The 15,673-nt window shown below is 39.4% G+C and overlaps 1 protein-coding gene across 21 annotated transcripts in view; it reads left to right on the forward strand.

Moving 5' to 3' along the window:
* Nucleotides 1–15,673, forward strand: part of WASF1 (WASP family member 1) — a 189,569-nt gene that overhangs the window by 146,027 nt on the left and 27,869 nt on the right. For all 21 annotated transcript variants that reach the window (XM_039528355.1, XM_039528344.1, XM_039528357.1 and 18 more), the window contains one exon: nt 12,134–12,268. In XM_039528355.1, coding sequence (XP_039384289.1) covers nt 12,134–12,268 — 135 coding nt within the window. The remainder of the gene's footprint in view (nt 1–12,133; nt 12,269–15,673) is intronic.

Here is a 15,673-nt window from a genome sequence, read left to right on the forward strand (position 1 = left end):
AACATTTAAACACCTATCTGTTTTAATTACAGAGCATGACATCTAAAGTTTGTTACTTTTGCATGCAGTTAATTGTAACTGCAAAATTGCAGGTTCAAAATTGGAGTCTGATCCATAATATCTAACACACCTTGTTCAATCTTCAAGGTAAATGGCGACCAGATACTCAACTAATATTAACAAAAAGGGAGAAGGAACGCAAGCCAAAATAGGGAAAGAACAGGTTAAAGAATGTTCAGGTATGTTAGATGTATTCAAGGTGGCAAAGCCTAAATTACTTAAAGGTGCTAGCTGAGGCAATCTTGGAACCATTAGCAATTATTTCAGGAACTCATGGAGTACTGGTGAGGACCTAGAGGGCTGGAGAAGGGCAAACATAGTACCTATCTTTAAAAAGGGGAGCAAAGAGGACCTGGAGAATTATAGATCAGTCAACCTCACTTGGATACTTAGAAAAATACTGGAACGAATTATTAAGCATTTGTAAGCACCTAGAGGATAATAGGATAATAAGTAATAGCAGCGTGAATTTGTCAAGAACAAATCATGCCAAACCAACCTAGTTTCCTTCTTTGACAGGGTTATTGGCCTAGTGGATGGGGAGAAGCTATAGACACCTAAGGCTTCTGTCACAGTCTCATTTGACATTATCGTAAGCAAAACTAGGGAAACGTGGTCTAGATGAAAGTACTATAAGGAGGACCCATAACTGGTTGAAAGACCATACTCAGAGTAGTTATCAGTGGTTTGCTGTCAAACTCAGAAGATGTATCTAGTGGGGTTGATCAGGTGTCCCAATTTTATAGGGACGGTCTTGATATTCGGGGCTTTATCTTATATAGGTGCCTGTTATCCCCCACCCCATCTCGATTTTTCACAAGTGCTATCTGGTCACCCAAAGTCCTGCAGGATTCTGTCTGGGTCTGGTACCATTCAATATTTTTATTAATGACTTGGATAATGGAGTGTTGAGTATGCTTATGAAATTTGAAGAGGATGCCAAGCTGAGAGGGACAGCTGTAAACATCTGAAGGGCAGAATTAGAATTCAAAATGACCGTGACAAATTAGAGAATTGGTCTGAAATCAACAAGATGAAATCCACAGAAGACAAGAGCAAAGTTCTACACTTAGGAAGGAAAAATCAAATGCACAAGTACAAAATGGGGATTAACTAGCTAGGCAGTAGTATTAATGAAAAAGATTCTGGGGTTTATAGTGGATCACAAATTAATCCAACAATGTGATGTAGTTATGAAAAAGGTTACTATCATTCTGAGGTAGATTAATAGGGGAGTCATATGCAAGACACTGGCGATAACTGGCCCATTCTACTCAGCACTGGTGAAGCTACTCGGCTACTGTGTCCAGTTGTGGGTATCACACTTTAGAAAGGATGTGGGCAATTTGGAGAGAGTCTAGAGAAGTGTAACAAAAATGATAAATGGTTTAGAAAACCTGACCTATGAGAAAAGGTTAAAAAATAATTAGGCATGTTTAGTCTTGAAAAAAGAAGATTGGGGCAGGGGGGAACCTGATAGGTCTTCAAATAAGTTAAAGGCTTTTAAAGAAAGGATGGTGATCAGTTCTCTATGCCCATGGAAGAATGCCAAGGACAAGAATTAATTTGCTTAATCTGCAGCAAGGAAGATTTAGGTTAGACATTAGGAAGGAGTTTCTAACTATATGGGTAGTTAAATCCTGGAATAGGAGTCCAAGGGAGGTTGTGGAATCCTGTCATTAGAGATTTTTAAGAACAGGTTGGACAAACACCTGTCAGGGATGGTCTAGGTTTAGGTCCTACCTCAGTGCAGGGGCTTGACTTGATGACCTCTTGTGGTCCCTTCCAGCCCTACATGTCTATGATTCTGTGTTGCCATAGAGATTATATTATACAACCTATAAAATGCACTAATTTACTCTTGTTTGATCATCACTTTAGATTACTTTCTATTTTAAGATTTATTATAATTTCTTCCAGGTTTTAATATAATCATTGTTTCCTTCCTTCCATCCACTGTATTGCCATTTTTGAAAGTAAGAAATGTAATTAATAATCCTGTGACAGACTGCTTCTAATTCAATAAATTAGACATTAACACACACAGCTTCAGGGATTAAGGTGAAACACCTGTATACTTCCCTTTTATCTTAGGCATTAAATAAAAAAAAAAGTTGAATGAAATCAGGACACAGAGCTGCATAAGCCCGTTGCCAGTCTTAGTTCCTAATAGGTTTGTCAGGAGACACTCTTTATAGATTTCAGATTTTAAAAAATGTCAAAGAAACTGAAAATATGTACTATTTTAAAAGCTCCACCTGTGGGGATGAGGCTGTACTGCAGCTTGAGAGAGAATCTATTTAGCAGAAACCTCACTTGAGACCTATTTTTTAAAACTGTAACATTTCTATAGCCAGTTTTCTTGGACTTGTATAATATAAGGATACAGGAAGTGCCACATTGAATCACACCAGCAGTCCATCTAATACAGTATCATATTTCTGATGCTATTCAATATCAGCTATTTCAGACGAAGATGCAAGAAACCCCGTATTGGACAATTATAGAACAAACTGTCAAAGTTTCTTTCTAACCTTTTGTTATTTTATGCTCTCAAGCATGAGAGTTTATATTCTTTATATGCAAAACTCAACTCAACCTTAATTGTGGAATTCCAACCGGCAGATTCATAATTTAATCCTATCCAGTGTGATTATGCATATTCTTGATATCCATATGTCTAGTTCTTGTCAGCAGCTTAGCCATTTCTTTCTTAAGTTTCTTCAGAATTTTTGGATGAATACCATCCAGTCCTGGTGAATTCTTTTTCTTTAATTCTTCTGTCTGTTCTAGCAACACCTCTTTTATCAAACTGGACTCTTGACACTGCCACATCTTTATTACTTGAAAAGAATAGATACCTCCTCACCATCCTTTGTGGTGCTGTCTGATGCGAAGAAATCATTTAGCTTCTAAGCAATTTCCTTACCTCCTTAATTGTTCCCAGGTAGTCCAGCAGACCCACCAATTCTGCCATAGGGTGGTTTCCTGCTTCTGATATCATTTTAAAAACATTGTAGTTCTTTGTCTTTGGTTAATTGCTCTTTTAAAATATCTTTTAGCACTCCTAATTTCTCTTTTAGATTTTATGTGCCATAATTTGTTTATTTCTGTAGGGTTTTCTTGTGTTGGATTTGTGTTTTGCTCAAGCAACCTTTTGTATCTTTCTATGTAACTCTATTATTTTTTCCTTCCCTTCCTGGTTCCCTTTGTATGTATGGGTCTGTATTCCTTCTGCAACTGCTGTTTAAGTAGCCTTCTTGCTGAATCTAGGATTTTAAGATGATAAGAACTAAGGAACTAATCCAAACCCCCATGAGAATCTTTTAAGTGACTTCAAAGGACTTTGGATCAAGCCCTTAGACCCTTTTGGGAACTGAGATAGAGCAAAAAAAAGCCCCAAAATAAGCAGATCCCAATAACTAGCAGTCTGGAGCAGCTTTCTACGAAGCTGAATGCATATTTTCTCTCAAGGATTTCAAGTGATCTTGGTGTACAGATGTTGTCTAAAATCATCACTTCTAATAATGGACCTATTAATGAATCTATTCATTACAGAACTTTTAGTGCACGGCAGAAAGGTCCACATAACTACTTAATGCACAGCAGGCTAGTGCAGGGTAGATTCACTCTCCAGCTTGTCACTCACTAAGTCTCTGTACAGGCAAGCCATGACTCTCGGTGCTAGAATTAGTTTGGTGGAAAGCATCTTTTTTGTTTCTAAAATTGTCCCTGGAAGGTATAGGGATCCTAAAGTAAGTCTATTTTTAATTTAAAAAAAAAATTACAAATAAGGAGAACTGACAGCCTGTAGGTGTTCAGCACCAAAAATGTTGAATTTTTACCAAATGCTAGCTTGAATCATTTGGTTTAGTGAATCCTCCAAAACCAATAAGATGGAAAATTATGAGTTTATTACTCCTTAAGAAAATGAGGAGAGCCACTGATGGAAATCGTGTTAATAATGTGCCCCTTATTGACTTAACAACTTGTGACTCATTTTGAGAAAGATGATTTTGAAATCCTGAAAGTGACGTTGCCAGGTGGAAATCTAGTCAGTTTCAAAAAATGACTTAAGAGCAGTGTCCAGTACTACACTGGCCGCTGAGTTCTCCTGCAAAATTTTTACAGTTACACATTCCTATTTAAAAAAAAAACTCCCTTATAGCCGTGTAAAACACCCACACAAAAAGGAGAAACTCACTGACTGATTATGCAGGGGTAACTGATACTGACTAAACCCAAAGTCCAGTCAAATTACACAAAGAAAAGAACATGAGAATATTTTGTCTAATCTTTGTTTTAGGAATGTAACACCTACATTAAAAACATCTGTTCTCAATTTAGGGAATTATGTCTAACAAAGATAATTACCTTTCTGGAGCTACAACAGAAGTTAATACATTTTTGGACCAGGACCAGTATACAATTGAGGCTGTGGCGCAAATAAAAGGCTGGATGGAGAACTTTGACATAAGACTTTGTTAAGGAAAGCATATAACCCCTTGTGGCTTATTCTCTGCAAGAATAAGTGTGTGAACAATTTTTCTTCTGTACCTTTTTCTGAGAGTTGGAAACTTTATTTGTTGATAAATTCATAAATGCATATGAGGTGGCAAGTTATATTTAGCAGTTGTTTTTGGCCTGTGTAGTGAGGAGTTCCTTCCCAAACTGGTTTGCTAAGCTGCCACCCTCCACTTCTTCAGACCGATTTCTAGTGATTTGGCCGCAAAAAGACATTTTTTATTTTGACATATTTAGGAAAGCAACTGACAAAAAAATTTTCAACTGTACAATGCATGTGTCTTTGTTGAGTAAGTTTGTAATTGCTATGGCCTTTCCTTTGTCCTTACAGCTACACTTCACTGCTTTGTTGTCTCTCTCATTTGTGAAAATAGATTTGTAAGACATTGAGGCAGGGACAATTTATGCATACTGTGAAGTGTGTAAAATAGTTTTGGGCACTGTAAGATAGTAAGTTGAAAATGAATACATGTAGCCAGTATTTGATCTGTCCACACTAAAGGTTGAGACAGCTTGCCAATGGTTTGTGCTTTGGAGCAGGGTCAACAGTGCTACACTCAGTCCTAAGTCTCCTGGGTTTAAAACCATGCTGCAACTCAAAAATGTCCTATCTACGATAATGTCTACCATAGAATTTCATCAAGATGTTATGCCAAAACTTCTAACTTCATTGGACCTGTGGATCCATTTTGCTGATTTGCACCTGGTATGGTACCATTCTGAAGAGTAGTTTTGTCTTGAGAAGTTAATAATATATTTGTTTACTAAGCATGAGCTGAATATTTTGGCTGTTTATTATTTTTATTATGAAGCCTTCATATAGTAGGAACTTCCTGGATGTCCCTCTTCAGTTTTTTCCCATCTGTAGCAGATAGAAGCAACCTTCTTGATGGTCTGGAATATCTCCTGGCCAACTTTGAGGACTGAGTTCTGGAAATATTTTATTCATTTTAGATTTAGTTATTTATTTATTTATTTATTACACTTTTTCAGTCAGGACAGCTCTTCAAAGGGGACAGTGCCTCAGCAGCCTTAGTCAGTGACTATATTAGTCAGTTCGTTAGTACGTTTAAGTTGGGGGGGTTCCTCCCCCCCCCCTGATATTTTTCCCCATCGCCGGGGCATGCTGCAGCCCCAGGGATTCGAGCCATGCGATATTAATCCTGCCCACCTCCCCTCTGTCGGAGTATTCCAGCAAGAAGGAACTGAGCAGGCAATGGGTCGGCAGGGAACTATATATACTGCCACAAAGGCGCCACTCCAGGGTGCTCCACAGCCGACCCAATGGCTACCGCTAGGGTAAAAACTTCTGACGATCATGCACGCAGGACAGCTATTGGAATGGACATGAGCAACACATCTCAAAGAACAACATTTAAAAAAGGCAGGTAACCATCTTTTTATATGAGTGAAATAAATAGCAGAATTCAGAATTGATTATTCAGAATAACAGCAAACCCAAACTGTACTGATGCTCTTTTTCCATTATTTACTTATTGTGACATTTTAAAATATCATAAGCTAGACCAAAAGTGAGACCTGTGATTAGAATTAGTGTAGTACAGCATTGTGTGGAGGAGTCACACAGAAGACAGAGCTGCAACACAAATTAAGATTTGAATTTACACTATGTAGCTTATTTCTCTCAGATCTGTGTGACCAAGATTAACTTTTAGTTCAGACCTGGTTCAGAATTTGATTGGTGGGCATAATAAAATTAATGGTGACACTCCCATGCCTAAATTCAGAATGGGTTTTCTTCTTTCTTGGTTTACTGAAGTGAAAGCTATATTGACCCCACTTTTGAAGGTTTACAAACCTATGAAAGAATCATGGAAAGTTTCTTAAGAACTTGATTTAAGAAACTCATAAAAAGTACCCTGCTTCTTTTTACAGAAGAAAGCACACTAGAATTTTTTAAAAGGCTTCATCAACTGCAAAAAATATGGATTTTTTTCGTGTGTAATATGTGATGAAAGCAATTACCAAGTACTGTAAGTTGAAGATCAGAGTATATTGCCATTTTCAGAGGTACTCAAGTTACTGCTAAAACACTCATTATCTGTCATCAAGATGCACTTGAAAATCACAAACGTTTTTTCCTAATCTCTGCCTCATATCTCCTTTACATTTTTAGTGAGTAAATGACAGCCAATCACAAGAGCAGAGTTCATCCTTTTTGCTTGCATATTTGTTAAAATCTGGGAAATAACTATTATTATTTTAGCATAGCCATGGAGACATTGCCTCCAAATTCTGTTCATCTCCCAAACAATTTCCTGTAGAAATGAAATAAAATACTACCCAGATGCTAACAAAAGACAATGGTTTATGTGACTTATACACAAATAAAGTTGTGTGTATGAGGTGATATCACTGGAACAAAACACTGCATGAGATAATTGTCTGACACTGCTACAGAAGTGAAATGAAGAAAAGATGCCACTGACTGAAAATAGACATTAGGCAAAAACTTTTCAAAGTGGGAGACATTTTCCTGCAATAATGCTCTGTTCCAAGTGAAGTAGGATTAACATAACCCAACATGACCCTGCCCTTTCTTAATAAATAACGCCAATACTAATCGTGCTGCATGCTTTGCAGTAAAATCCACTACTTCACTATATTGACAGTCACTTTGGGGAGATGTGATGGCCTGTGTTATACAGAAGTTCAGGTTAGATGATCACAGTGCTTCCTTCTGGCCTTATTATCTGAATGTATAAGCCCTGGAAGTACTGGTTTTGGTACTTACATAAAGGATGATATAATTGAATAGTCCAGTGGTTTAGAAGTAAGTCAGGTAGTTAAACTAAACCCCTAGGCCTTCTAAATAGCCTTGTACATTGAGATATACAAACCTGCCAAATCAGTTCAGCCTAAATGATTTTTTATATTAGTGGTTGGCAGTAGCTATAGGAAAGGTAAACAGTGTTTCTTTTATGAATTTCTGTGCTGTCTTGCAGATATATGTAACGACTATAAATTGAGTTTTAAAAGATTGCTGTTGCAGTCTATTTAAAGCATTCCTGGATTTGTAACTGGTGTTTTTAAATATGAAGAGCTGCAGAGTTTGCTGAATGATTTGTACCTTTTGTAGTGTGTGAGTGGCTTCTTGTCCCCCGATCTGCCTTTTCAAAACAAAAAGATTACCCTAGTTTGGAGTCACGATAAAAAAGATTTGGTGCTAATTCTCGGTCACTCTGCTTTAGTGCCTAGGATTCCATGTATCTCATAGGTTTTCTTTCTGAGCCACAGATAGAGTTTGAGATATCTACAAACAAATGCCAGTCAGCTTTTCATAACGTCCTTAACTCCTCTGATATGAGACATTATAAACAGCAATGGACTGCAAGTTTTTCACATGCTCTATTCTTGTGAAAGTGTCTGTTACGTATAAAACCACCTCTTAATTGAAGATTGGCTCCTATATTTCACATCCATGGGAGCTGGTCTCATTACTCTCCACTGAGGTGTTACTATCCTGGGGCGCCTGGGCATCCTCCAGCTGGAATAGGATCAGGCATGTGGCTGGGGAGTCACGGGGGCTCACTACTGGTCCAGTAGTGGCCCTTTTGGAACCCGTGGGGACTCCCCCTGGTTTATAGGTCATACACCAGGTGTTCCTGCTCTGTGTCCTGGAAGAGGTGTGGGAAATCTACTCACCAGGTGCCACCTGTTTCTGAGCCTGGCACCAGGCCCAGAGCCAAGCAGCAAGAGGCAGTTCAGGAGGGTCCTGCTGGACAGCTAGTGGAGGAGGGCGCAGCCTCAGCTTGTGCTGGCTTCTTCATTCTCCTCTTCTGATGAGGCAAATTCCTTGGGAGGCATCTTACCTCATCCTGATGATTATAAAACTCACAACAGCTATTGAAGAGGATAAGTTTGGGGATCCAGGTAGAGGAGGTTAAGAAGTCCTCAGACCACTTTATTGATATTTTAGCCACCACAGGGCCTTCACAGGTGTCCTTATCTATTAAAGAGGCAATTATGAAGCCCATTAATCTTTCTGGAAGATCCCTTCCTCCCACTTCAAAAAGGACTGAATGTAAATATTACATACCCTCCCAAGGGGTTGAATATCTATACTTTCATCCCCACCAGGCTCTCTGGTGGTGCCAGCAGCAAGTGAATGGGAATGACAGGGACAACAGGCAGCAATTCCCAAATCAAACAATGCAAAATAATCTAGATATATTTGGTAGAAAAGTTTATTCTACTGAGGGATTGCAAATCGGAATTGCCAAACAACTAACTCTTTGGGACATTATGATTGTAATGTTTGGGACTCCATGTTAAAGCTTAGGGACATGTTGCTGGAGGATGCGAGACAGGAGTTCTCTTTAGTTGATGAGGGGAAATCTGTAGCAAGAACTTCACTACAGCCTGCACTAGACGCGGCAGACTCAGCTGCTAGGACTGTTGCTTCTGTGGTTTCCATCTGCCCATGTTTGTAAACTACCTTTCCCACTTTCTCAATGTTTGGTCCTAGATTACACATTTTGGAGAACAATAATTATGGAAGATTAGTAACCATTTGTTCACCACTAGGAACCCAGTTCTCTGCGTGCAGGACATGAATAACTCCTAGTCACTACAATGGAATTACTCATCACCTACAGTTTAAGAATAAAGATTTAGCAATTATTAGAGTTCTGTAGGAATCAAATAAATTAGCAAATTCTGTTTTTGCTGAGTAGGTTCTTTTGTTGAATAATATTTTATACCTTAGATAAGCTGGGGCTCCCAGGATCACAATTGGAATTTCAACATCACCAATGGTTATTTTGCAGTCTGGAAAGAAAGTCCCTGCTTACAGCTTTTTTAAAAGACTTGTGTTCCTAAAGATGCCTGCATCATGCACCTTTCCCGACCATCCCACGTTGGTGTTGCTAAAACAGCCCTGTGATCCACCAGCGCTCGCAACACCATTGAGAAGTACCCCTTTGGTTTATGAATTCTTTGGCAAGGTGGTCTGGTGCCAAGATAGGCATATGTGTTCTGTCTGTTTTCCCACCACAGTTAGGGAACCCTATCATGGCAAAACCATCCAATATGTCCTGCACGTTGCCCAGAGTCACTACCCTTCTTAGCAGAAGTCTTTTGATGGCCCTGCAAACTTGAATCACAACAAATCCCACGGTAGATTTACCCACTCCAAATGTATGCTCCACTGACCAGTAGCAGTCTGGCGTTGCAAGCATCCACAGAGCTATCACCACTTGCTTCTCCACTGAACTTCTTGCTTCTCTGGATGAACTACACTGTACTAGAAAATGAGTGCACAACTGGTTGGAAAAGTGTACTCCAAGAATAGTTATCAATGGTTCACAATCAAGCTGGGAAGAGTATATTGAGTGTGGTCCCACAGGGATCTGTTTGGAGTCAAGTCCTATTCAATATCTTCATATATGATTTTGATAATAGCATAAAGAGTACACTTTTATAAACTTTGCAGATGATACCAAACTGGGAGGGGTTGCAAGCACTTTGGAGCACAGCCTTAGAATTCAAAATGATCTTGACTAACTGGAGAAATGGTCTGAAGTAAATAGGATGAAATTCACTAAGGACAAATGTGAAGTACTACACTTAGGAAGGAACAATCGATTGCATGAATCACAAAATGGGAAATGACTACCTAGGAAAGAGTAGTGAAGACAAAGATCTGGGGGTTATAGTGGACCACAAATTAAATATGAGTCAACAATTTAATACTGTTGTAAAAAAGTGAACATCATTCTGGGATGTATTAGCAGGAATGTTGTAAGCAAGATAAGCGAAGTAATTCTCCCACTCTAGTCAGCACTGATAAGGCCTCAACTGGAGTACTGTGTCCAGTTCTGGGTGCAATGCTTTGAGAAACATGGACAAATTAAAGAAAGTCCAAGGGAGAGCAACAAAAATGATTATGGGTCTAGAAAACATGATCTACGAGGAAAGATTAAAAAAACATGTTTTGTTTAGTCTGGAGAAGAGCAGATTGAGGGGGACATAAGTCTTCAAATACATAAAAGGTTGTTATAAAGAGTAGGGTGATAAATTGTTTCCTTAACCACTGTGGATAGGACAAGAAGTAAGGAGCTTAAATTGCTGCAAGGGAGATCTAGGTTAGATATTATGAAAAACTTTCTAATTGTCAGAGTAGTTAAGCACTGGAACAAATTACTTGGGGAGGTTGTGGAATCTTTGTCATTAAAGATTTATAAGAACAGAGTAGATTAAACACCTCTCACAAATGGTCTAGGTAATACTTAGTTGTGCTTCAGTGTAGGGACTGGATTAGATGACCTATCAAGGTTCCTTTCAGTCCTACATTTCGCTGATTCTACAAAGATCGGGTAATTAGAAGTCTATATGACATGCTTGTGATGGCATCTTAAAAGAACACACTTTTCACATGAAATACATGCACACAAGTCCAGGTTGCGGTCTTCAGAAAATGGGGACCCAAGTCTGATGTATTTGTAGTAGCATTGGCAGACTCTGCTCAAGACAAGCTTAAGATGTAAAAAGTGTTGCAGGTTAGGATGGAGGAGGAGTAGCAGAACTACATGGAGAATTTTGTACTGTATCTTTCTATGTGATACCTAGCTATAGGTTGCGTTATTAGGGAAAGGTCCATTGACTACTGAAAGTCCATGGAAGGACTCAGTGCATGTTAGTCAGTTTCTACAATATTGAGCACTCAAAGGAGGAAAATAATTATTTTTAATTGTATCTATGAATAATCTGATTCAAATTATACTGAAACTAAATACCTGGGTTTCTGTTTACAAAAACCTGTCAGATTATATAACTGACAAGTTTACCTAGCTGAGCACAGATGTCACTGTAGCCACCTCAGTTTACACCAGCTGAGGAGCTGTTAATGTATTGGATATATTAATTTTATTTTTAGTAAATACATTGTCAGATGAATAAAATCCCTTTTACTTCTCTTTCTTTCATCTAACATTCTTAATGAACTCAGTAATTACAAGTTTTTGTTAAGATTGGCACCTTTAACACCTGTCAGCCATAGGCACCAACTTTCCCTGGCACCAGGGGGGCTTGTGCCTCCCTGGCCTCATCCCGACTCCACACTTTCCCTGCCCCGCCCCCATTCCAACCCCTTCCCCAAAGTCTCCACCCCGTCCCTGCCCCTATTGGACCCCTTCCCCAAATCCCTGCCCCAACCCCGCCTCTTCCCCGAGCACGCTGAGTTCCCCTTCCTCCCTCCCCGCGCTAGCAACACAAATCCGCTGTTTCACGGTGCATGTGTTGGGAGCCAGGGGGGAAAAGTGGGCACACTGTGCGCCCAGGGGAGGGAGGCAGAGCGGAGGCGGCGGTGAGCTGGGATGGGGGAGCAGCGCAGGGAGCTGCTCCCACCAATTTTTGCCCATGGGTGCTCCAGCCCCGGAGCACCCCCGGAGTCGCGCCTATGCTGTCACTGTTAAAAATAATCTTTTTAACATAGCAGTAATTCAGAAGACAGTCTTTTAAAAAAGCATTCATTTTGGATCACTTGTGCCATTCTTGAATTCTGATTTTCCAACTTTTTCTGTTGCAGGTAAATATGCTGAAGATATATTTGGTGAGCTTTTCAACGAAGCACACAGTTTCTCCTTCAGGGTTAACTCCTTACAAGAACGTGTGGACCGTTTATCTGTCAGTGTTACACAACTTGACCCAAAGGAAGAAGAACGTAAGTTTACTTCCACACATGACTGTGATTGATACATTGAAGAGTATTTCCTTTGTGCTGTAAATAAATTGATATGCAAAATGGAAAGAAGGATGATTTGGGGGTTAAGGCACAGGACTGAGGATGGGAGGCACAGGTTCTCCTGTTAGTTCTGCAATAGACTTCCTATGTGATCTTGAGCAAGTCATTCAGCCCAAAATTTTCATACCAGGGTGCTGAACACCTACAGCTTCCATTGACTTAGACGGAAGGTGATAGAGGAGTGTGACAGGACATTACTATTTATTATATTTTTGTTTTTTTTAATTGTCAAATTCTGGGAGTAAACCTGTACTCAGTGTTTACCTTCATGAGTGAGATTTATAAGCACTTGTGTGAGTACAGTCTTCAGTAATTGACACATTGTCATTCTTTATTAAAACGTGTACAACTTTGGGCTCATGGTGAAGTTTGAATGGTAACTCTGTTTGTCAAAGATTGTTTCACACATCTGTCCCAGGACAGGCATAATGCTGTTCAGCTCTCCCTTCTCATCCTTCTCTCATCCATACTGTCCATCATCTACTGATCTTCAGTGAACAACTCATCGTTTAGCTGTGGAACTTTGACATCAGAAAATCAAGGATTAGCCTTTGCCACCTCTACCCCCATCTTTTTGGTCCTTTGTGTCTTTTTCGAGGTTGTGAAAAATTGACCAATCAGCACTCTCCCTGTCTTTTCCTGTCCCACTTCACCCTTTTCTCCCCTTCCTTTTTTCATGCATATTTATTAAAGTACCTTATACTTGTTAAATCTTTGTTATATTTTGCTAAAAAATAAATAAATCTTTGATCCATATTTATTTAGGATTTATTTATTTTTGCCCAAGTGAATTTATTATTCAGGAAAGGTTCTGGATGACTATCCTGAGACTGAAATCCTCTGCTTTTCCATACTGTTGGGTTTCAAGACTTAGTCATGAGATTTGGAATCTAACAAGCCAAAATAATGGAACCTTTTGAAGAGGGCAGATCATGTAACCTGTGAAGGTACATAGAATGCTATATTTTCCAATTCCAGTTTCTTTTTGACCACACAAAAAACTCTAACAGCTAAGGCCATAACTCTGTTGTAGAGAAAGATGGGTGAATATAAATCTGTCGTAATCGCTTCTTTCTAAGAACAAGAATGACAAGTAATTTTCTTTTCTCCACAGCTTTGTCTACTGTTGCAGGCTTCATAGTTATAATTCTCTATGTGTGACAGCAGCAGTAGAAGCTTCAGTGTAGACAAGGCTGTTTCACCACTAAGTCATTAACCCTACATGGAATAAAAGGATGTGGGTTCTGTGACTGTTTCTGTAATGGATCTCCTGTACAGTTAAGCTACATGGTTAAAACACCTGTTCCCTGGCTATACTTAGACAGAATCCACCATTTTACCATTAGTGAAGATATGAAGTTTGGTAGTATAGATGCAATGCAGAAGTAAATGAGTTATTAGAGAGCTGAAGACTTGAAAAAAATGGAGAAGCAATGTTTTAGGCATGTTTCTCTGGAACACAGTTTGACCTAAGGTTCAACTGTCAAAAATAAGGCATAAATGACTTGCTTAAAGAATTGTTACCAGAACGAGTGTAAGAACATGTAAAATATTATTTGGGTGATTGACTGATTCAATGTACAGTTTCAGAGCTAACTATGGAAGGAGTTTAGGAGGAGCCCACAGCATTACTTTATTGGTATGAAAACTAGTGAAAATTGGATCAGTTAGACTGACAGTGACTTATTATAGAGGCTCTTTGCCCAGATCCTCAGCCAGTGTAAATCACTGGATCTCAGTTAACTTCAGTGAAGTATACTGATTTACATCAGCTGAGATTCTTTCCTTTAGAAATAAAGTTGAGCCCTGAGAAAACAAGTAGTTCAAAAAACATCACTAGGATGACTTAGATAGAGGACTAGCAGGTAGCATTTATGTACAACTTAAGTGGTATATAGGCATTGTGTCGGCCCTCAGCATGAGGTCAGTTGCACCCCAGCTGAGCAAGATCACACAAACCTTTCACCATACAGACTTAGCGTAATTTCCACATTTCCTGAAAACCTAAGTAGGGAAGCTATTGTTTGTAGACAGAAACAGACATAAAATATCTAAGAATCCCAAATCAGACCACTCCACTTTTTGGAATGTAATCTCAGACAAAGATTGAGATTCCAGTTTTCAATAAAAAGATGTTCCAGTTCTGAATGATTAGTTGCTGTTAAAGCTCCATTCATGGGGATAGAAAATGTCGACTACACTAGAGTGAGGATTCATGTTGCATCCTATAGGGACTGTGGAGTTTATATAACTTCACTTTCCAAGACTAGAATGAGTAGAAGGAAGTTTTGCATTCTTATTGTGATGCTTTTTTCAATTCTGGTGGATAATGTTATAGCTATTCTGTTTAGAAATGAAAAACACGTTTCTTTTGAGATAGCTGCATCACCGATGGATCATACCATTACGCTGAGACAGCTTGTGATCAAAATTCTCTTTGTGGGACAAGCAGTTGCTAAAATTGATAGACTGGACAGTTTGCTCAGTCTTTTGGCTCATTGTAAAACAACAGAGTCTGAGGCCTGTTCTACACTGGGTGTGGGGGGATCGATCTAATTTACACAACTTCAGCTACATGAATAATGTAGCTGAAGTCAGCGTACTTAGATTGACTTACTGTGGTGTCTTCACCGCGGTGAGTCGACTGCTGCCACTCCCCCGCTGACTCTGCCTGCGCCTCTCACTGCAGTGGAGTACAGGAGTCGATGGGCGAGTGCTCGGAGATCGATTTATTGCATCTAGTCTAGACTAGACACGATAAATTGACCCCCCGCTGGATCGATCGCTGCCCACTGATTCGGCGAGTAGTGTAAACATACCATGATCGTTTGGTTGGTCTGTTTTATAAAATTAGGTAAAAATGCACCAGATTTCCAAAACCTAACAGGCATACCAGGCTCATACTGTGGAACCTAGTCTTGTGGAAATTATCAAGTTCTTCGGCTTTATAAGATTGTTTGCTTGAAATAGCCTACCCTATTAGCAGGTGTTTATTCTTCTGTGGAATGTTAAGTGTGCTCTCCTGATTCTAGACAGGTGACTTGTAACTGACCTGGACATAGGGAAGGTAGGAGTAACCTTAGAGGGAGGATATAGGGCAGGGGTTCTCAAACTGGGGGTCAGGACCCTTCAGGGGGTCACAAGGTTATTACATGGGGGAGTCGCGAGCTGTCAGCCTCCACTCCAAACTCCGCTTTGCCTCCAGCATTTATAATGGTGTTAAATATATATAAAAGTGTTTTTAATTTATACTGGGGGAGGGGGGTGTTGCACACACAGGCTTGCTATGTGAAAGGGGACACCAGTACAAAAGTTTGAGAACCA

Source organism: Mauremys reevesii, linkage group 3 (genome assembly GCF_016161935.1).
Source record: "Mauremys reevesii isolate NIE-2019 linkage group 3, ASM1616193v1, whole genome shotgun sequence".
NCBI classification, from domain to species: domain Eukaryota; kingdom Metazoa; phylum Chordata; order Testudines; family Geoemydidae; genus Mauremys; species Mauremys reevesii.